Source organism: Cherax quadricarinatus, chromosome 36 (genome assembly GCF_038502225.1).
Source record: "Cherax quadricarinatus isolate ZL_2023a chromosome 36, ASM3850222v1, whole genome shotgun sequence".
Classification (NCBI taxonomy): Eukaryota; Metazoa; Arthropoda; class Malacostraca; order Decapoda; family Parastacidae; genus Cherax; species Cherax quadricarinatus.
In genome coordinates, this window is record NC_091327.1 from 9,187,441 (window position 1) to 9,211,784 (window position 24,344).

The following is a 24,344-nucleotide window of genomic DNA, read 5'->3' on the forward strand; positions in this document are numbered from 1 at the left end:
TTATATATCAGGTTTCTATGTTATTTATATTGTTTATTATGTCTTGTTAAATGAATTGTGATAGATAAATAAGCTGTAGAGATGATATTAGCATTATATTGAAGCATATTTTTACCCTGTCTCCAGAGCAGGAATTCCACTGGAATGGATTAATGGCATTTCAATTAATTTAAATGAGGAAAATTGACTCAGCTTATGAGTAGATCGGGATACGAGCTAGGTCACGGAATGGATTAAACTTGTAAGCCAAGGTTCCGCTGTAATTGTTTTACATGATGGTAGGATTGCTGATGTCTTTTTTCTATCTCATAAACATGCAGGGCTTCAGGTATGTCTTGCTACTTCTACTTACACTTAGGTCACATTACACATGCATGTACAAGCATATATACTCACCTCTCTGGGTTTTCTTCTATTTTTCTTACTAGTTCTTGTTCTTGTTTATTTCCTTTTATCTCTTTGGGGAAGTGGAGCAGAACTCTTCCTCCCTAAGCCATGCGTGTTATAAGAGGTGACTAAAATGCCGAGAGCAGGAGGCTAGTAACCCCATCTGTATATATTACTAAAATTAAAAAGAGAAACTTTTGTTTTTCTTTTTTGGGCCACCCAGTCTCGGTGGGATACGACTGGCGCCTTGAAACAATGAAGAAAAGAAATCTGTTGAGTATACCTGGTAAAGTGTATGGTAGAGTTATTATTGAAAGAATTAAGAGTAAGACGGAGAGTAGGATATCAAATGAACAATGAGGCTTTAGGAAAAGTAGGGGATGTATAGTCCAAGTGTTTACAGTGAAACATACTCAGTGGAACCTCTGGTCACGAACGCTTCTGAACGTAGGCAAATCGATTCATGACCAAAAATTTGCCAAATTTTTGCATCTGGTCACGAACACATAATTGGGTGCTGAACAAAAACAACCACTTCAATGTTCACATTCCGTGTCATTTTTTACGCACGCCAATTTTCCCCAATTCCCACTTCAATGTTTTATCAGCAGGTAGTGTACGAATAGCTTCTCGCAGTGCCAGTACCCGGCTAGGGCTTGCTATGTATGATTTTTGGTAAATATTTTTCTTCTCAGTTGGGCTCTTTTATTGAAATTTGGGCATTGTATGATGGAAAGATGCTTCTTAATGTACACCAAAATGAAAGAAATCCAACGATAACTAACGGAGTTCACTTCTCAGCCATTAGACATCCCTTAAAACTCTCTAAAACAAAAAAAAAAAAACTGTTTACAGCAAACGGTTTGTATGGGTCTAGAACGGACTCATGCAATGTTAGTTTTCTCTGTTGTTCAAGGTTTTCTCAGTGTTATTCATTATTTTTACATTTAGTTTACTATTACGCTCGGCATTCTATGGTATAATTAACTATTTTTGTACTTAAAAATCTTTAAAAAAAAAATAAAATGGTCCCTCGTTTTTCGTAATCAATCCATTCCTGGAAGTATGACTATTATCGAAATTGACGATTTTCGAATCCATTTTCCCCATAAGAAATAATGTAAATCCAATTAATTCGTTCCAGACACCTAGAAGTATCAACAACAATTTTTTTTTTTTGCATTAAAGATAGATTTACAAGCACAAAAGAATGAACATTCAACATGACAGTTACATTTATTGAAGGCTGTTGTTGATGAATGGAAGACAGGGAGGAGGAGAGAGGGAAGAGAGGTTATTGTTTGGAAGGGGAATCCCCCTCCTTAAAGACTCTCTGTCACTTCAGGGGTCACTTCCCTAGCATAAATATAAATTTATATGCAGAAAAGAATGCCAAATAAATGTCAAGCACTAATAAAATATATAAATGAGCATTGGTAATAGGGGTAGTTGATGATTGGAATGGTCTGCCTAGTAAAGTGATTGAAGCTAAAACATTGGGTAGTTTCAAATTTATTTATTTATTTATATATTTATTTATTAATTTGAACATGATACAGTGAAGTACAAAAGAATACAGTTAAATGCAGCATGCCAAAGCCACTTGAATGCATAGCATTACGGGCAGGCTTAAAATTAACTTAAGATTAACTAAGCAATGATATATTCAGTGGTACAAAAATTATTGTAAAACAGATAATTTAGTACAAATGAGTATTACAAAGACAGGTTATATGGTCATTTACTGTGTTGCTGTGTAATCAGTAGAATGGAGTATTCTGTTAGGTAATGAAGTTAAATAGTAACAAAGATTGATTGGGTCACAGGTTGACATTTATGAGATACGATAATGAGATATATACAGTGGACCCCCGGTTAACGATATTTTTTCACTCCAGAAGTATGTTCAGGTGCCAGTACTGACCGAATTTGTTCCCATAAGAAATATTGTGAAGTAGATTAGTCCATTTCAGACCCCCAAACATACACGTACAAACGCACTTACATAAATACACTTACATAATTGGTCGCATTCGGAGGTAATCGTTATGCAGGGGTCCACTGTATATGAGATGCAATTTATGAGATACAATTATTCAGTATTTATTTAGATGTGGGTGAGTAAGTGATTTTTCAGAAGAGACTTGAATTTATAAAGAGACAGTGTTTCTTTTATATTCACAGGTAATGAATTCCAGATTTTAGGGCCTTTTATGTGCATTGAGTTTTTGCATAGCATGCGATGGACATGAGGAACATCAAAGAGTGTTCTGTGTCTTGTGTTATGGTCATGTGTTCTGTTGAGGTTGGTAAGGAGATGTTTGAGGGAAGGGTTTATGTCAGAGTTAAGTGTTCTATGTATGTAGTAGGTGCAGTAATAAGTATGGATGTTTTGTATTGTGAGTAGGTTTAGAGTTTTGAATATTGGTGGAGTGTGCTGTCTGTAGTGGGAATTTGTTATCATTCTGACTGCAGCCTTTTGTTGGGTGATTAGTGGTCTGAGATGGTTTATTGTTGTTGAGCCCCATGCACAAATTCCATAGGTGAGATAGGGGCAAATAAGTAAGTGATATAGGGCCAGGAGGGCTGACTGTAAAACATAGTACCGTATCTTCGATAGTATGCCTACTGTCTTGGAAATTTTTTTGGAAATTTGTTGTATATGTGTTTGAAATTTGAGTCTATTATCAAGGTGGATTCCTAGGAATTTTCCCTCTGTGAGTTTTATGATAGGTGATCCATTTATCATTATGTTAAGAGACACATTTGCAGCTCTGTTACCAAACCGATTGTAGTAGGTTTTGTCAATGTTTAGAGTAAGTTTGTTGGTCCTCATCCAGGTTGATATTTTCTGCAATTCGGTATTTACAGTATTGGCTAGCATGACTGGGCTCGGGTGGGAGTAAACATATGTAGTGTCATCTGCAAATAGTGTGGGTTTGAGTAGTTGCGATGCATTTGGTAGGTCATTTATGTATATGAGAAAGAGAAGAGGGCCTAGGACACTTCCCTGTGGGAGACCAATTGTAATTGGCTGTGCAGAAGAGTTTGCTCCATTTGCATACACATATTGGCTTCTGTTGCTGAGGTATGACTTTAGGTAGTTGAGGGAGTGCCCTCTTATACCATAGTGCAACAATTTTATGTGGAGCAAGTCGTGGTCAACTGTATCGAAAGCTTTACGTAAGTCAATGAAGATCCCCAGTGGGACTTCTTTTTTCTCTATTGCTGTATAAATATGTTCTAGCATGTGGATAATAGCATCATTAGTATTTTTATTAGGCCTGAATCCAAATTGACAGGGGTTGAGTATGTTGTGGGAGATGAGGTAGGAATAGATACGCTTATGGATTAATTTTTCAAAGATTTTAGAGAGAGGGTGTAAGTTGGATATTGGCCTACAGTTATTCAAGTCTGTGTGGTCTCCTCCTTTTTAAGGATCGGGGTGACCCTTGCTATTTTGAGAACTGTAGGAAAGGTAGAGGATTCAATGGATTTGTTAAAGAGTGTAGCAATGATTGGTGATAGCACCTGTGACACTTTTTTTGTACGTATATAATGGGTGGTAAGGTATTTAAATCTCCTGTCTTGTTTTTTAGTTTGTTGATAAGGGAGACTTCAGTTGGGTTAGTCGGAGCTAGGAACAGTGTGTTCGTGTAGTTGCCAGTGAGGTAGTCATTGAGTGGGGTATCTGAGCTTGGGATTTTATTGGCAAGGTTTTTTCCTATAGTGGAGAAGAAATTTAGGTTGGGAAAATACATGAGTGAGAGGGGTTGGTTTGAATCGGGCTTGCACATGAGTAAATAGGTTTATCAAAGCTTATTGCTTGGGTAGCAGTTATGCTGTTAGTGGGTTGGATTTGTGAAGGACTTGCCTAGTATGGGCCAACAAGCCTATTGTAGTGTTCCTCATTTCTTATGTTCTAAAAGCTATGGCTTGGGTAGTTTCAAATTTAGGTTGGATAAATACATGAGTGAGAGGGGTTGGATTTGAGTCGGACTTGCACCTGAGCTTGTTGCTTGGGTAGCATTTGTTCTGTTAATGGGTTGGATTTGTGAAGGACCTGCCTAGTATGGGCCAACAGGCCTATTGCAGTGTTCCTCCTTTCTTATGTTCTTATGTATGAACTTGTGGGGTCATCCTCACTCACTGATAAACAATGGCACACTGGCTGGAAATGGAGTGTGAGGCGGCTCGGGGCTGTGTGTACATGTCCCATACGAATGACTATTTGCAAGTCAAACGATGATTCATGAGCCAATGTTTTGACGAAAATAATGTTTCGATTTTCTAAAATTACGACTATCGAGCCTTACGATTATCGAGGGACCACCGTATTTACATATACAGTGGAACCTCAGTATACAACCAGCTCCCTACTCGAACAAAGCTCAGCACTCGACCTAACAGATATGGCCTGCTAGAACTTCGCCGTAAACTATTTCGTGTTTTTTCGCATTTTTTGGTGTTTTTTTGTATTACAGTGGTACCTCGAATTTCGGCCATAATTCATTCCAGAAGGCTGTTCGAGTGCCGTTACCGAATGAATTTGTTCCCGTAAGGAATAATGTAAATTAGATTAGTCCATTTCAGACCCCCAAAAATACACCTACAAAAGCACTTACAAAAATACACTTACATAATTGTTTGAATTGGGAGCTGTTCGAAATTTGAGGTACCACTGTGTTTGTATAAATATGTCACCATGGGGCCTAGGATGATTAGTGATGACAGCCAACCAAAGAGAAAATTGGTTGGGAATAACTTGTTCGATACCCAAATGGAGAGGTGCTCAAACAGGCTTCTGAAATGAATTAAGTTGTATACCGAGGTTCCACTGTAGTTCATAGGGGGTCTGGAATGGATTAATCATATTTATGTACAATCCAATGGGGAAATTAGGTTCGGGTTGCGACAAAATCGGTTTACGACCAGAGTTTTGGAACGAATTGTGGTCATGACCAGAGGTTCCACTGTAGGTGAACAGTGTATAGATAAGGGTAAAGAGGTTTTTGTGGCATTTATGAATTTGGAAAAGATGTATGACAGGGTGGACAAGGGGGCAATGTGGCAGATGTTGCAAATGTATGGAATGGGAGGTAGGTTATTGAATGCAGTGAAAAGTTTTTACGAGGATGTAGGAAAGAGGGAGATTATTTTCCAGTAAAAGTAGGCGTTAGACAAGGATGTGTGACGTCACCACAGTTGTTTAGTATATGTATATTTATAGATGGGGTTGTAAGAGAAGTGAATGCTCATGTGTTGGCAAGAGGTGTGGGGTTAAAAGGTAAAGAATCTAACACAAAGTGGGAGTTGTCACAATTGCTCTTTGCTGATGACACTGTGCTTTTGGTAGATACTGAAGAGAAGTTTGCAGAGGTTGGTGGAGAGTTTGGTAGGGTATGTAAAAGAAGAAAATTGAAAGTAAGGTGATGATAAAAAAAATTAGGTGACAAAATATTGGATATCAGGTTGGAGGGAGAGAGTATGGAGGAGGTGAATGTATTCGGATATTTGGGAGTGGAAGTGTCAGCAGATGGGTTTATGAAAATTGAGGTGAATCATTGAATTGACAAGGGGAAAAAGATGAGTGGCACACTTAGGAGTCTGTGGAGACAAGCAACTTTGTCCATGGATGTAAAGAAGGGAATGTATGAGAGTATAGTTATACCAATGCTCTTATGGGTGTGAAACATGGGTGGTGAAGGTTGCAACAAGCAGAAGGCTGAAGGCAGTGAAGATGTCATGTCTGAGGGCAATGTAGGGTGTGGATATAATGTAGAGAATTCGTAGTTTGGAAATTAGGAGGAGGTGCAGGATTACCAAAGCTATTATCGAGAGGGCTGAGGAGGGGTTGTTGAGGTGGTTTGGACGTGCAGAGAGGATGGAACAAAATAGAATGACTTTAAAAGTGTATAAATCTGTAGTGGAGGGAAGGCAGGGTAGGGGTCAGCCTAGGAAAGGTTGGAGGGAGGGGGTAAAAGAAGTGTGCGAGGGGCTTTAACTTCCAGCAAGCATGCGTGAGTGTGTTAAATAGGAGCAAATGGAGACAAATGGTTTTTAGGACTTGATGTGCTGTTGGAGTGTGAGCAAAGTAACATTTATGAAGTGATTCAGGGAAACTGGCAGGCCAGGCCTGAGTCCTGGATTTGGGAAGTAGTGTCTGCATTCTGAAGGAGGGGTGTTAATATTGCAGTTTTATAACTGTAGTGTAAGCACATCTCTGGCAAGACAGTGGCAGTGGGCAGCAGGCCTCCAGCAGCAACAGCCTGGTAGACCAGGCAAGCACTAGATGAGCATGGCCCATGGCTGGGCTCCGAGAGTAGCTAAACTCGCAAAACTCTTCGAGGATACTATATCAAAGGAGTGAACGATAAAAGTTTTTCTTTTTCGGCCCACCCTGCTTTGGTGGGAGAAGGCCGATGTGTTAATAAAAAAAAATACATGGGTGGGTGTCGGTGGGTGTCGGTGGGTGTGAGCTGGATCTGACTAGTTTGTGCTAATAGGCTTGATGCTGTGCATCTTCCTTAACCCGTAAACGGTCCAAATGTATATATGCGTTCCCTCCCGTAGTGCCCCAACGTTTTTGAGAGAAAAAAATATTTTTTTTTAATAGGAAAAAAGAGCATATGGTACCCAGGCATCCCCAATTATTTTAATATGGCGCACAGTGAGTGCGCACACCCATTCTCTCATGTCTAGGCGACTCAGGCTTATCGTGGCAATGTTGAATGTATGACAAAAAAAAAAAAGTATACATACATTTGGGGCACTAGCGGTAAAAACGTATATATACGTTTGGACCGTTTACAGGTTAAAAGGATATGACCTGACCTAGCGAGGTGGATCATTGGTCTAAGCCGGGAGGTGACTTGGAGCTGCCTCGCATGGGTCAGTAGACCTGCTGCATTGTTCCTTCTTTCTCATGTTCTTAAACAACTGATGGAATGGGTAGATGTGTACCTAGTTGGATGAAATTTTTTTGGCCCATATGTACAGTAATTTTGAGCACTGGCATGCTAGTTTTAGGACTGATTTGCCAAGTGTTCAAATATTATCCATTGTGTGAGTTGTTTGCCATCATTTAATTTTTTTTTCATGAGTAATACTTGTTAAATTTTAAAACACCTTATTTTTGATCAGTTGTAGAACAGGTCGGTGCCCTGTGGCCTGGTGGCAAAAGCTCTTACTTTACACGGTGAGGGTCTGGGTTTGATTCCCAGCGAAGGGGTGGAAACATTGGACGTGTTTCCTTACACCGGTTGTCTATGTTCACTCATCAGTAAAATGGGTACCTGAGTGTTAGTAGACTGGTGTGGGTTGCATCCTGGTACAAAACTGACCTAATTTGCTCGAAATGCTATGCATAACAAGCGGTTTTTTATATAGTAATACGTATGTCAATGATGTCAGCGAGGCCTGTATACCTTGTACATACACAAATAACCCGCACATAAAAGAGAGAAACTTACGACGACGTTTCGGTCTGACTTGGACCATTGACAAAGTCACACTAACCAGAGGTGGAGTAGGACAGCTATATATAGGCAGGAAGAGGTTATGGTAGTAGTAGTAGTAGTAGTAGTAGTAGTAGTACAAGAATGGTATATAATACCGACAAGATGAAATTAAGACACATGCGCAACACCCAGGCATCCCTATCGTAGACGTTTCGCCATCCAGCCAGCCACTGGATGGCGAAACGTCTACAACAAAGACAACCAGACGCCGCACATGTGTCTTAATTTCATCAGTAGTTGTAGTAGTAGTAGTAGTAGTAGACCTCTGTCCTCCTGACTTTGACCTTGTTCAACGGTTTCGTGTCATCTGTCCCTCTCTTCCCTATTTCTATGGCCTTCCCAAAACTCATAAACCTGATATTCCTCTTCGTCCTATCATATCCTCTAGAGGTTCTGTCTCTTATTCTCTTGCTTCTTGGCTGGCCAAAACCCTCACTCCCTTTCTTGGTACTTTTTCTCCTGCCCACCTCCGTCACTCTCAAGACTTCATTGAACGGGTTCGCTCTCTCCCAACCTGCAAGATGCTTAGTCTTGACGTTGAGTCCCTCTTCACCAATGTCCCTCTTGATGATGTCCTTGATTTCCTTAGAGAGAAGGCCCATGTAGGGGTTCTTCATCTCCCTATACCTACTGATATCTTTCTTGATCTTATTCCCCTGTGTGTGGACTCTTAACTCCTTTTCCTTCCAAGGGAAATATTATTCTCAAACCTTCGGTGTCGCTATGGGCTCTCCTCTCTCTCCTGTCCTTGCTAATCTTTACATGGAATACTTCGAGACTGTTCTTCTTCCTACCCTCGATGTGCAACCTTCACTCTGGCTCCGCTATGTGGATGACATCTTTGCTCTGTGGCCTCATGACTCCAGTCTCTTCCAACCTTTTCTTGAAGCTCTTAATAATCTTGCCCCTTCCATTAAGTTTAAAGCTGAATGGGAATCTAATTCCTTGCTTCCTTTCCTTGATGTCCATGTCCACCGCTCAGATACAGGTTTTTCCTTTTCCGTTTACCGAAAACCTATGCACAGTGGCATGTACATTCATTACTTTTCCTATCATGCTTCCCCTGTCAAGAAAAGTGTTCTTATCTCTCTCTTTCTCCGTGCCCTCCGCATCGGTGATCCTCAGTTCCTTCCAGCAGAAATTTCCACTCTTCATAATTCGTTTTCCCGTCTTGGCTGCCCTTCCCATTTCATAGACTCTGGCCTCTCACGTGCTAAATGCAATTTCTTCTCTCCCAAACTCTCTACTCCTGGGAACTCTTGTATCCTCTGCCTTCCCTACATTTCCAGTCTTTCTAATCTCGACAATTCTCTCCGTCCCTTAGACATCAAGCTTACCTTCCGCCAGACTAACACTCTTCGCACTAATCTTGTTCATACCTCTCCTCCCTCTACAGATGTTCCTGGTGTCTACTCTATTTCTTGCTCCTCCTGTCCTCTTCAATACTTCGGAGAAACTGGTCGATCTCTTTCTGACAGACTTAAGGAGCACAAAAATAGTGTTAGGCTTGCCGACACTAACAATGCTCTTTTCTGTCACGTCAGAGATCATAGCCATCCTATTGACTGGTCTTCTGCTAAAACTGTCTTCCCTACTTCCAACTCGAACAGTCGCCGTCTAGTTGAATCCTCTCTAATACACAACTTTCCTTGTATGAACCTTAGCCCTGGCTTCGTCTCTGTAGATGCCTTCCTCTCCCACTACATTGTAAAATGCTCCAAACTTCAGAACACCCGTGACTTAACCTAGCTCCTTATTTTTTCTTTTTCTTTTTCTTCTTCTCCCTCTTCCCCTTTCCTCTTTCCTTTTCTCCTCTGGGTTGTCTTTCTCTCTTCTGTCTCGTGTTTCTGTTCCTTCTTCATTTATTTCCCACTTCCCCTTTCACGCACCTCTGTGCGCTTGCTCTCCCTCAGTGGGCACGTAGCTCTCTTGCAGTGCTCCCCTTCCTTTGTATTTGACTGGCTCGTCCTCCTTATTTCCCACTTCTACCTCTACCACTACTACTACCTCTGCTCCTACTACTACTACTACTACAACTACTGATGAAATTAAGACACATGTGCGGCGTGTGGTTGTCTTTGTTGTGGACGTTTCGCCATCCAGTGGCTGGCTGGATGGCGAAACGTCTACGATAGGGATGCCCGGGTGTTGCGCATGTGTCTTAATTTCATCTTGTCGGTATTATATACCATTCTTGTACTACTACTACTACTACTACTACTACTACTACTACTACTACTACTACTACTACTACTACTACTACTACTACTACTACTACTACTACTACTACTACTACTACTACTACTACTACTACTACTACTACTACTACTACTACTACTACTACTACTACTACTACTACTACTACTACTACTACTACTACTACTACTACTACTACTACTACTACTACTACTACTACTACTACTACTACTACTACTACTACTACTACTACTACTACTACTACTACTACTACTACTACTACTACTACTACTACTACTACTACTACTACTACTACTACTACTACTACTACTACTACTACTACTACTACTACTACTACTACTACTACTACTACTACTACTACTACTACTACTACTACTACTACTACTACTACTACTACTACTACTACTACTACTACTACTACTACTACTACTACTACTACTACTACTACTACTACTACTACTACCACCACCACCACCACCACCACCACCACCTTCACCTCTTCCTGCTTATATATAGCCGTCCTACTCCACCTCTGGTTAGTGTGACTTTGTCAATGGTCCAAGTCAGACCAAAACATCGTCGTAAGCTTCTCTCTTTTATGTGCGGGTTATTTGTGCATCGTTCCAGTCACGGTATTGTGCCTTTTTTGTTATTTACCTTGTACATACATGAACTTGTAGTAAATAAAGATATTATTATTATTATTACAGTCTAAGGATGTACAACTTTATAAATTGACATGTAAAACACTTAATTGGCTTGCGAAGAGAAGCAAACTTCTATAAAAGTAATGACTTAGGATAATTGTTGGGAAACTGTGCCTCAGAGACAGCTTGTTATTAAGTAGTCATAGATTTTTGGAGGTTAGCCTACTGTTACATAGGGCCTGTGTAAAAAATAATGGTAACCCAAGTTAATTTGTTTAACAGTAGGTGTAATTATAAACTTAGCTTAATGATTTAAATTTGTATGGTTTTGTAATTCGACCCCTGAAGGGAGGTGCTTAATGCTGTAGAAGACCTCTTGATCAAGGGAATTGGAACTTTCCTTCCCTTTCTTGGATGTATCCTGATTGTTTTCCATTTCCTCAGACACTGTAAGTGAAACATCACTGAACATTTTTTTTGTAGAAGCTATGAAAGTTTATTTATCCCCCGTATTTTGTAGGTGTATTACTGTATGTGATACTGGAAGGGTAGTTTTCTGAAGTTAAAATGGATTTCCTTAGAACTTAAGTACTGTATTTCTAAAATATTGAAGCATGTCATTTATTTCACATATTTTATATAACTAGAAAGAATACCTGTGATGTTCCAATAGCTTTTTTGAATTACCATGCAGTGGAACTCCAGATTTCATACACACTAAATATTGTACGTTTTGGATTTAGAACCACTTTTTTGGGTGAAATTTTGGTCCGGATTTCGTACCTCCACCCGGAAATCGTATGTATCAGACGCGTCCGCTGCCCGGGACCAAGCTGATACAAGCTGTATCTGCAACATGTTCAGTGACAGTACCTTGCCCCATTTTAGGCATATCTTAGAGACGCTAGAAACAGAGAGCTCTGGACAGATTTTTAGTGTGGCAGGGGTTCAGTGCCAGTAAAAGACAAGGAAGGGAAGTAACCCCAGATAGGGCTTTGATACCTGAAGTCCTTATGGAGGGGGATTACCCTTTCAAACAATAAGCTCTCCTCTCTCTCCCCTCCTCGCCTTCTTCCATATGTTAATATAGACATTTTCATTAATCCATCTCTGATATTTTCTTCAAAATTGTATAAGAAACACATTATATAGCATATAAACATGCCTTTGTTACTCGTTCACCAAGAGTATCCCTCTAGTCTTAACCCTTTGACTGTCGCGGTCGTATATGTACGTCATGGGAGATACCGTGTTTGACGTATCTATACGCATAAATTCTAGCGGCTTCAAATCGAGCGGGAGAGGGCTGGTAGGCCTACACGAGAGAGAATGGGTCTCAGTGGTCGGTGTGCACCCTGTGAAAAAAATCTGGGACTCAGCGGTGCATTGTGGGAACGCCATCTTGGTAGTCCATTTTCACCATGCCTCGCGGTAAGAAGTTCCTCACTCCTCGGCGGATTGGAGGTCTTTTGTTCCCAAGTGATAGCTCAAACAGTGATGATAGTGTCAGTGAAAGTGAATTCCCTGGTTTTGAAGCGGGTGTGACCGAGAAAATTACCCAGGATAACATAATTAGTGATGAAAACCCAGATGACCCACAACCATCCACCTCTGGTGCTAGGCCGGCTCGTTCATATTCACCTGTACCAGGACGAAAGAGGAAACTATTTGTCCGTGTACAAGACTCAGATGTGAGCAGTGCAAGTGATAGTGATAGTGATTTCAAGGTTATTGAAAGCACTTCTAGTTGTGACAGTGAGGGTGAATATTCCCCAGTGAAACGGCAGTATGTACGACGTCGCATGTGGTCTGGTAGTGTGCCATATGCTCTTCCAAGAGGAAGGAGTACATCTCGGAGCACATCCCGTGGCCCTACACCACGTCCTGATAGTGATGACGACGATATTGTTACGATGGGTATAAATGATGTGAGTGAGGCAGCAGGCGGTGGTGGTGATAGTGACGGTGCCATGAGTCATGTGACACCAGCAGCGGGCCACGCTAGTGCCCGCGCTGCTGACTCTGCACAACTACAACCTGCTTCGGCCGACCCCACACTCTCACAACCACAACCACAACCTGCACAACCACAACGACATTACAATATCCAGAACGCACCAGCTGACCGCATCTGGGATTGGCATCAAGATGACGAGTTTGTTCCCAATCCCCATGACTTTGATGGAGGACAAAGTGGAATACGGCCATCATGTACACTTGGGAACAATCCCACTGAACTGGAATGCTTTCAGTTGTTCTTCGATGAACCCCTGATGGACATTATTGTCAGGGAAAGCAATACATACTATGAGTACACCATGGCAAACACTATTCTGTCACCAAGATCACGCCTACACCAGTGGAAGGACACAACTGTGGCAGAGATGTATCTTCTTTGCCACAATAATGCTTATGCCACATGTGTATAAGCATAGTGTCAGCACATACTGGGCGACAGACCGCCTGATTTCAACCCCTGCTTTCAGTGACATTATACCAGTGAATAGATTTGTGTTACTGTTACGTATGTTACACTTTTCAGACAAAACCAGGCCTGACAGAAGCGACAGGTTATATAAGATCAGACGTGTGTTTATGTACCTGAAACAAAAGTGCTGTATGTATTTTTATCCCTTCAGGAAGCTTGTTATTGACGAGTCTTTGATTTTGTTCAAAGGAAGACTCTCATTCAAGCAGTATATACCAAGCAAGAGGAAACGCTTTGGTATAAAGTTATTTGTTCTGTGTGATTGCAAAACTGGTCTGGTTTTGGATATAATTGTGTACACTGGCGGTAAAACAATGGAAGATACCAGGAAGTTACTGGGTATCTCTGGTGATGTGGTTAGAACAATGATGGAGCCATATCTTGGTAAGGGGCATATTTTATATACTGACAACTGGTACACAAGCCCTATACTCAGTGATTTCTTGCGAGTGAACATGACAGATGTGTGTGGCACAGTGCGTAGAAGTCGTAAACATATGCCTAGGTTCGAAGCTGGCAGTCGTAGAGGTGAAGTGCAGGTGTTTGCTGCCAATGACATCATGGCATTTCGGTGGCATGACAAACGTGATGTCACACTGCTGACATCAGTTCACCGACACGAAATGGTAGAGACTGGCAAGCAGAATAGAGAGACCAATGAACCTATTGTAAAACCTGCAGCTGTGATGGATTACAACCTCAATATGCGCTTAGTGGACAAATGTGACATGCAGATTGGGTTTGCTGACTGTGTTTGCAAGAGTTATAAGTGATACATAAAACTGTTTTTCCATCTTCTTGACATTTCTATGCTGAATGCTTATAATATGTATAAGTTGAAGACCAAGAACAAACCCAAATATGGTGAATTTTGTTTGTCAGTCATCAGACAAATAATATTCAAGTACCAAGAAACAACACCTGCAATAGACCAGCGCCCACGAAATTATCAACACATGTCCTCTCGTCTGAGGCCTGGTGATCACTACCCCATACCACTGCCTGCTACTACTGCCAAGAAAAATGCTCAGAAGAGGTGTTTTGTCTGTGGACATACCACAAAACGCCAACAAAAACGCAGAGACACTCGTTTTATGTGTGAGGAGTGTAAGACACCATTGTGCTTATACCCATGTTTCAAAGAATTCCACAAGCTGCAGCACTTCTAATAAAGTGTCCAGTGATTGTACATATGTATATATATTATAAAGCAATCGTAATAAACATTTGTTTACATTGTTTGTTTGTGTAAACAAGTTTTAGCAACATTATAATGATACGAGTGTTTTTGCTATAATTGTGTTACATTCAACGAGTGTATATTTGAACATTGCACAATAATTTGGTCTCACAGGCCACAAAAGTTATGTGAAAAAATAAAATAGTGAAAAAAACAAGAAACCATCGAATACAAGTAAATAAAAGTTTACCGGGTGAGCGGCAGTCGCCGCTGTTGCCGCCAGCAGATCAATTTCAGCAAACTTCAGGACTCTATATCTCGGTAAGTACTGATGGGAAAAAATTTTTTTTGGGACTAAAACAATCAGAAAAATAATCTTAACATTTTGATAAGAAAAAATAATTTTTTTTTTTTCGAATATTTTGCGACACCAGAAGCAACTTCAGGATTTGGCCCTTCGACAGTCAAAGGGTTAACATCATAGTAATAATACTAATACATAATAATAAAAACTCTTGGACACATTAAATGTCTTATTTGATGTTAATATAGACATTTTGATTAATCCATCTCTGATATTTTCTTCAAAATTATGTAAGAAACACTGTACATTGCTTTTGCAATGTTTAAATACCATGGAGGTGTGCTAGCCAGGCATAAGGAAAACATTACATTTTCTCTGGTCCAGCATTAGAGAAACCTGTATGAATCTGCATCTGGCCCAGTCACCGCCCTTAATACATAATGCTTTTGTTTACAATTCTCGGCATGAATTATTCATTACTTCTCCCTTTGTGATGGTATCTACAGGTAGTTGTTAGAAACGATTAAACTCAGTGAACATGGTGTGTTGATGATGATAACATGGCTCTGGGCTGCAGTGTAGGTAGCCTGGGCTACACGTACTGGCTACCTACACTGACTTCCTACAAATAAATACTACTCACCTCTCGCCCTACATTAAGACTACAAATATTTTAAGGTAAGTAAAGAATGTACCGTGTATGTACTATTTTACTTTTTATTGTTTTTTTAATGCCTAGTTCTATTACTGAATTTATTTGTACGTTTCGGATTTGGACCGACCTTCTGAAACGGATTAAGTATGAAATCCGGGGTTACACTGTATTACTCTGTTATTCTTCAGGTAATAGTTAATGCATCTTCTTCCTGTATTACGTTGATCATTCAGTTCAAGGATGGAAAGATACTTTAGCTCTTTTCCTTTATGCCTTTTTTTATATAAATATATTCCATCCAAAATAGAGAGAGAATACAAGTTTAAAAGGGCTGGAAGATGGATTGAAAACTATGCAGAATATCTATAGTAATTATTTGTTGTGATTTTCAAGCTTTGCTTAACTATTGTTTTTTTTTTCAACAGCAAGCTCAGTGGGGATATGGTGTGCCACCAGGAATGTCTGGCCCACCACCTACACCACAAGCTGAGAACAGTGCCAACGCTAATACCAATAATAATAAGAGCAGCAATAGTTCTGGAAATAGCAACAATCCTCCTCTCCCTCCCGGTCCCCCTCCAGCTGGCCAGAATTCTGAAAATGATGGGCAGAACAAGATGAATAATTTAAACACTTCCAACAGCAATACTCCTGGGAAGCATCAGGATAGCAGTAGTCAACAAAATGCAAATGCTCCACTACCTCAGCATTATAATAATCAGGATTATAATCAGGGTTACAGCTATAACCCATCCTATGGTCCTAGTTATGATAACTATAGTGCCTATAGTGGTGGGTGGTATGGACCGTCTGGTCCTCCACCAATTGGACCACCACCAAACTACACTCAATCACCTGTGAGTAGAGGGAATTCTCCAGGCATTTCAGGGGTTCCAGTTAAATTTAATCTTCCAAGTAAGAAAGGCCTTGGCTTTAATGCCTTGCAGCAGCAGCAGGCACAGCAGCAACCACAGCAGCCACAATCACAGCAAGAGCAGCAGCAGCAAGAGCAAGAGCAACAGAAGCAGCAGCATGAGCAACAACAGGTGCAGCAGCAACAGGTGCAGCAGCAGCAGCAAGACCAGCAGCAGCAAGCACAAAAGCAGCAACAGCAGCATGTGCAGCAGCAGCAGCATATGCAACAACAGCATGTACAGCAACAGCATGTGCAGCAACAGCAGCATATGCAGCAACAGCACACGCAGCAGCATTATCAGCAGCATAATACGGGTCATAATAAGAAGAAAAATAAAAAGAATAAGAATATTATGCTTATGTCAAGTAGCCCATGGAGCAAGATGCAGTTTCTCTCTAACCAGCAGCAGCATCTTTCTCCAAATTCATCAGGTGGAAAAGAAAATAATGATGATCAAGCCACAGTCAACAAATCTTCAGTTAATGAAATCCAAAGTGGTATGAACAAGACACAAGAACCAAAAGGTGTCAAGGATATAAAAGGAATGACTGGACTAGTAGCTAATGGTGATTGGCCTGAAAGTTTGAAGTAAGTGAATGCGTTACATACTTTGTATGGGGTGGGGGCTAGACTATTTGAACTATTGTATGTGGGGAATAGCTTCTGCCAGATAGAGGTTTGTATGGCCACGTTTCATATTTTGTGTTTTGCTAGTTGGATAGTTGTCACTGAGTACTCTCATAACAAAAAAAATGTACATGTAGGTAGTAGGGTGGTAGACAGCAACCACCCAGGAAGGTATTACCATACTGCCAAGTGAGTGTAAAATGAAACCCTGTAGTATTTGTTTTACATGATGGTATAATTGCTGGTGTCTTTTTTTCTGTCTCATAAATGTGTAGGATTTCAGGTAAGATTTCAGGCTGTGATGGATAGGTGGGGCAGCTGGCCTCCAGCAGCAACAGCCTGGTTGACCAGGCAAGCACCAGACGAGCCTGGCCCATGGCCGGGCTCAGAGAGTAGATAAACTCTTGAAACTCTTCAAAGGTATATCAAAGGTTGCTACTTCTACTGACACTAAAGGTCACACTACATATGCATGTACATGCATGTATATACATACCCCTATGAGTTTTCTTCTGTTTTCTTACTAGTTCATGTTCTTGTTTATTTCTTCTTATCTCCATGGGGAGGTGGAACAGAATTCTTCTTGAATAAGATATGCATGTTGTAAGAGGCGACTGACATGCCGGGAGGAAGGGGCTAGTAATCCCTTCTCCTGTATGCATTACTAAAGTTAAAAAGACATACTTTTGTTTTTCTTTTTGGGGGACCCTGCTTTGGTGGGATACAGCCAGTTTGTTGAAAGAAGAAAGTTCTTGTTCTTATTACTTTTCCTTTCATTTCCCTGGGGAAATGGAATAAGAATCTTTCCTCCGTAAGCCATGCCTGTTGTAAAAGTCGACTAAAATGCTGGGAGCAATGGGCTAGTAACACTGTTTCCCATATAGCTAACTAGAAAGAGAAAACCGTCAGAGTGGGATGTTGTTTGAGTGTTAGTTAGTTCTGTAGGATTGCCTCATTTGAGGATTGGTGTGACCCTTGCTGTCTTGAGTATGGATGGGAATGTTGAAGATTCAACAATTTTGTTAAGTTGTGTTGCAATAATAAGGAACAGCACATGAGCTGCTTTTTTCTACGTGATTGGTGACAAGTTATTTAGGTCTCCTGCCTTGTTTTTTAATGATTTAAAGGGGCAAAAGAGATTGTAAAAATTATAGGCAAAAAAGTTTACTGAGTCCTAGGTAGCAGGTTGGTAGGCAGCACCCACCCAGGGAGGTATTACTGTCCTAGGTAGTAGGTTGGTAAACAGCACCCACCCAGGGAGGTATTACTGTCCTAGGTAGTAGGTTGGTAAACAGCACCCACCCAGGAGGTATTACCGTCCTACCAGGCGAGTGTAAAATGGAAGTCTGTAATTGTTTTACATAATGGTAGAAGTGCCTGTGTCTTTTTTCTGTCTCATAAACATGCGAGATTTCAGGTATGTCTTGCTACTTCTACTTACACTGAGGTCACACTACACATGCGTGTCTTTCTTCTTCTTTCAACACACAAGCCATATCCCACCGAGGCGGGGTGGCCCAAAAGGAAAAATGAAAGTTTCTCCTTTTACATTTAGTAATACAGTGGACCCCTGCATAACGCTATTAATCCGTTCCTGAGAGCTCAATGTTATGCGAAATTATCGTTATGCGAATTAATTTTCCCCATAAGAAATAATGGAAATCAAATTAATCTGTGCAAGACACCCAAACGTATGAAAAAAAAATTTTTTACCACATGAAATATTAATTTTAATACACACAAACTTAAGAAAACATGCACAGTTACATGACACTTACCTTTATTGAAGATGTGGTGATGATTGATGGGATGGGAGGAGGGGAGACTGGATGGTTTTAGTGTTTAGAAGGGGAATCCCCTTCCATTAGGACTTGAGGTGTCAAGTTCTTTTCCGGGGTTGCTTCCCTTCTTCTTTTAATGCCACTAGGACCAGCTTCAGAGTCACTGGACTTCGCACAACATATCTGTCCATAGTGGCCTGTACCTCTCGTTCCTTTATGACTTTCCTAAAGTGTTTCACAACAGTGTCAGTGTAATAGTCACCAGCACGGCTTGCAATAGCTGTCTGAGGGTGATTTACATCCATGAAGGTTTGCACTTCAAGCCACTTTGCACAGATTTCCTTAATCTTTGAAGTAGGCAACTTCTTCAATTTCTCTCTCTCCTCCTCTGAAGCAATTTCCTCAGGTGTGGCCTCTTGCTGTTGAAGTTGATCTAGCAGCTCATCAGTGGTTAGTTCTTCATTGTCCTCCTCCACCAACTCTTCCACATCCTCCCCACTAACCTCCAACCCCAAGGACTTCCCCAATGCCACATTTGATTCCTCAATTGGCATAGGATTCTCAGGGTTAGCCTCAAATCCTTCAGAATCCCTTTGGTCTACACATTCTGGCCACAGTTTCTTCCAAGCAGAGTTCAAGGTCCTCTTAGTCACTCCCTCCCAAGCCTTACCTATAAGGTTTACGCAATTGAGGATATTAAAGTGCTCTCTCCAAAACTCTCTTCGAGTCAATTGAGTTTCTGAGGTCACTACAAAGCACCTTTCAAACAGAGCTTTTGTGTACAGTTTTTTGAAGTTTGCAATAACCTGCTGGTCCATGGGCTGCAGGAGAGGAGTGGTATTAGGAGGCAAAAACTTCACCTTAATGAAGCTCATGTCCCCACAAAGTCGCTCTGCCAAGTCTGTAGGATGACCAGGGGCATTGTCTAACACCAGGAGGCACTTAAGGTCTAATTTCTTTTCAGTTAGGTAATTTTTCACAGTGGGGGCAAATGCTTGGTGTAACCAGTCATAGAAAAAGTCCCTAGTGACCCTTGCCTTATTGTTTGCCCTCCACAGCACACACAAATTAGCCTTGAGGATATTCTTTTGCCTGAACGCTCTGGGAGTTTCAGAGTGATACACTAATAAAGGCTTCACTTTGCAATCACCACTAACATTGGCACACATGAGAAGAGTAAGACTGTCTTTCATAGGCTTATGTCCTGGGAGTGCGTTTTCCTCCTGAGTAATGTAGGTCCTGCTTTGCATTTTCTTCCAAAACAGGCCTGTTTCGTCACAAACACTTGTTCAGGTTTCAGTCCTTCACTGTCTATGTACTCCTTGAATTCATGCACATATTATTCAGCTGCTTTTTGGTCCGAGCTGGCAGCCTCACCATGCCTTATCACACTATGTATGCCACTACGCCTCTTAAATCTCTCAAACCAACCTTTGCTGGCCTTAAATTCACTCGCATCACCACTAGTTGCAGGCATTTTTCTAATTAAATCCTCGTGCACCTTCCTAGCCTTTTCACTTATGATCGCATGAGAGATGCTGTCGCATGCTATCTGTTTTTCGTTTATCCACACCAATAACAGTCTCTCAACATCTTCTATCACTTGCGATCTCTGTTTCGAAAGCACAGTTAAACCTTTGGCAAGAACAGCTTCCTTGATTGGCGTTCTCTTGGACACAATAGAAGCGATGGTTGATTGTGGTTTACTATACAACCTGGCCAGCTCGGAGACACGCACTCCACTTTCATACTTAGCAATGATCTCTTTCTTCATCTCCATAGTAATTCTCACCCTTATTCCTGTAGGGTTGGCACTAGAAGCTTTCTTGGGGCCCATTGTCACTTATTTTTCAGGTGAAATCACTATTAAAAGGCTGTAATAATACGAAATGTTCCGATTGTATGCTTGAATGTTACCACGGAGGCTGGCTTGTAAACAGTGCCACTGGCAGAAAAAGTGAGGCTGGCTCAGGCCGCATGGATGCATCTCGGACGAATCGCGTTGAGCGAATTTTTTAGCACTATGCGAGGCAAAATTTTAGCGATAAAATGTATCGCTATGCGGATTTAACACTATGCGATGCCGACGTTATGCGGGGGTCCACTGTATATACAGGAGAACGGGTTACTAGCCCCTTGTTTCCGGCATTTTAGTCGCCTCTTATGACACGCATGGCTTAAGGAGGAAGAATTCTGTTCCACTTCCCCATGGAGAACACATGCATGTACAAGCATATATATACAAGCCCTTCTGGGATTTCTTTTTTCTTACTGGTTCTTGTTCTTGTTTATTTGTTTACAATGCCTGCACTCTAAAGGAGGGGTTCGGGATATTGACGGTTTGGAGGGATATGTTGTGTATCTTTATACGTATATGCTTCTAAGCTGTTGTGTTCTGAGCACCTCTGCAAAAACAGTGATTATGTGAGAGTGAGGTGAAAGAGTTGAATGATGATGGAAGTATTTTCTTTTGGGAATTTTCTTTCTTTTTGGGTCACCCTGCCTCGGTGGGAGACGGCCGACTTGTTAAAAAAAAAAAAAAACTAAGTTTATTCAGGTATACACAGATACAGTTACGTACATAGATTATCATACATAGCAACATATGCCGAGAATTGTAAACAAAAGCATTATGATGTAATGTTTTCCCTCCGCCCGGCTACCGCACCTCCATAGTACATGTGTATATGAACATAAAATGTTTATGTGCTATGTAACATGTTTCTTATATAATTTGGGAGAAAATATAGATGGATTAATGAAAATGTCTATATTAACGTAAAGTAAGACATTTAATGTGCACGAGTGATTATTATTAATATTAACCCGTAAACGGTCCAAGCAGATCTACGTTCACATGTGTAGTGCTACAAAAGTAGATCTAAGTTTTTTTACATATTTTTTTTTACACATTTTCAGATGTAGAAAAACAAAAAGAAGATCTACTTTTTTTACATACTTTCAAATGTTGAAAAAACGTATATATACGTTTGGACCGTTTACGGGTTAAGTAATGTTTTCCCTCCGCCCGGCAACCACACCTCCATAGCATATAAACAGCATGTTTATATGTTATGTAACATGTTTCGTATATAATTTTAAAGAAAATACCATAGATGGTTTAATGAAAATGTCTGTATTGAAGTAAAATTAGACATTTAATGTGCCCAAGAGTGATTATTACATAATAGATGTGCTCATGGAGAATGTAAACAAACCGGGTGGCACGCACCGTATTTGAAAGACCACTTGCTGTATAGGAAGTTTTGATCATAATTTGAGATTGCCGTATTAGCGGAATGCCGTGAGGCAAAATGGCGAAAAGCTGGACCCTGCTGTACTTAACCTGAAGAACTCGAGAGCCCAGGGCACCCAGGAGTTGCTCAGTAAGGGAGGCAAAGGAAGAGTAAGAATTTATAAAATTGTAAAAACACAATTGCAGACAAATCACAGTTGTATTAATGTGGGATTCATCTGTAAAAAACCAGCATTTGTGGCCACAGTGTACAGAAAAGTATCTTGCAGGTTAAATTCAATTAGAGACAGTTGGTTTAGTGGTTAGCACACTGGCCTATGAGTTTTAGGACTTGCCTGCCATAGATTCAAGCCTCACATATTCTGTTGTTTTCATTTAAATTAAGTTCACTATTAACTTACTTGCATTCAGAATTCATGTGTCTTTATTTTCCTTAATAGTTCTTAATCCTGTAATATTGTCTTTACATCTGATGAGGGCTGGCCTGAGACTGGGGCCTGGGGAAGGTATTCTCCAGAACCATAAATGGATAACAGAAATGAAATGTTTCCCATATTTTATATAGTAAATGTATTAAAATAATTTATTATTTATTGAAAACTAGATATTTAAATGGTTAGGTGCTTGCACATGTCCATGGGTGGGTGGCATTATATGATGAATATTCACCTTCAGATCTTTAACTTTGTGGCAAATGACAACAAGAACTGTACTGAACTTTTCTCTCTTGGTTTATGAAAATTGACAAAGCATGGGATGTTCAGGATATTCTGGGTGAAACTTGACACAGCATGGGATGTTCAAGATGTTCAGGGTGAAACTTGACACCGCATGGGATGTTCAAGATGTTCAGGGTGAAACTTGACACCGCATGGGATGTTCAGGATAATCTGGGTGAAACTTGACACAACATAGGATGTTCAGGATAATCTGGGTGAAACTTGACACCGCATGGGATGTTCAGGATAATCTGGGTGAAACTTGACACCGCATGGGATGTTCAGGATAATCTGGGTGAAACTTGACACAACATAGGATGTTCAGGATAATCTGGGTGAAACTTGACACCGCATGGGATGTTCAGGATAATCTGGGTGAAACTTGACACCGCATGGGATGTTCAGGATAATCTGGGTGAAACTTGACACAACATAGGATGTTCAGGATAATCTGGGTGAAACTTGACACCGCATGGGATGTTCAGGATAATCTGGGTGAAACTTGACACAGCATGGGATGTTCAGGATAATCTGGGTGAAACTTGACACAGCATAGGATGTTCAGGATAATCTGGGTGAAACTTGACACAGCATAGGATGTTCAGGATAATCTGGGTGAAACTTGACACCGCATGGGATGTTCAGGATAATCTGGGCGAAACTTGACACAGCATGGGATGTTCAGGATAATCTGGGTGAAACTTGACACAGCATAGGATGTTCAGGATAATCTGGGTGAAACTTGACACCACATGGGATGTTCAGGATAATCTGGGTGAAACTTGACACAGCATAGGATGTTCAGGATAATCTGGGTGAAACTTGACACAGCATGGGATGTTTAGGATAATCTGGGTGAAACTTGACACAGCATGGGATGTTCAGGATAATCTGGGTGAAACTTGACACAGCATGGGATGTTTAGGATAATCTGGGTGAAACTTGACACAGCATGGGATGTTCAGGATAATCTGGGTGAAACTTGACACAGCATGGGTTGTTCAGGATAATCTGGGTGAAACTTGACACAGCATGGGATGTTCAGGATAATCTGGGTGAAACTTGAAGCAGCATGGGATGTTCAGGATAATCTGGGTGAAACTTGACACAGCATGGGTTGTTCAGGATAATCTGGGTGAAACTTGACACAGCATGGGATGTTCAGGATAATCTGGGTGAAACTTGAAGCAGCATGGGATGTTCAGGATAATCTGGGTGAAACTTGACACAGCATGGGTTGTTCAGGATAATCTGGGTGAAACTTGACACAGCATGGGATGTTCAGGATAATCTGGGTGAAACTTGACACAGCATGGGATGTTCAGGATAATCTGGGTGAAACTTGACACAGCATGGGTTGTTCAGGATAATCTGGGTGAAACTTGACACAGCATAGGTTGTTCAGGATAATCTGGGTGAAACTTGACACAGCATGGGATGTTCAGGATAATCTGGGTGAAATTTGACACAGCATAGGTTGTTCAGGATAATCTGGGTGAAACTTGACACAGCATAGGTTGTTCAGGATAATCTGGGTGAAACTTGAAGCAGCATGGGATGTTCAGGATAATCTGGGTGAAACTTGACACAGCATGGTATGTTCAGGATAATCTGGGTGAAACTTGACACAGCATAGGTTGTTCAGGA

General features: G+C 40.8%; 1 protein-coding gene across 2 annotated transcripts in view; it reads left to right on the forward strand.

The window, feature by feature from the left end:
- The window catches only part of LOC128691416 (leukocyte receptor cluster member 8 homolog), a 120,334-nt gene that overhangs the window by 19,677 nt on the left and 76,313 nt on the right, over positions 1-24,344 (forward strand). For both annotated transcript variants that reach the window (XM_053780286.2, XM_053780287.2), the window contains exon 2: positions 15,824-16,902. In XM_053780286.2, the coding sequence (XP_053636261.2) occupies positions 15,824-16,902 (1,079 nt within the window). The remainder of the gene's footprint in view (positions 1-15,823; positions 16,903-24,344) is intronic.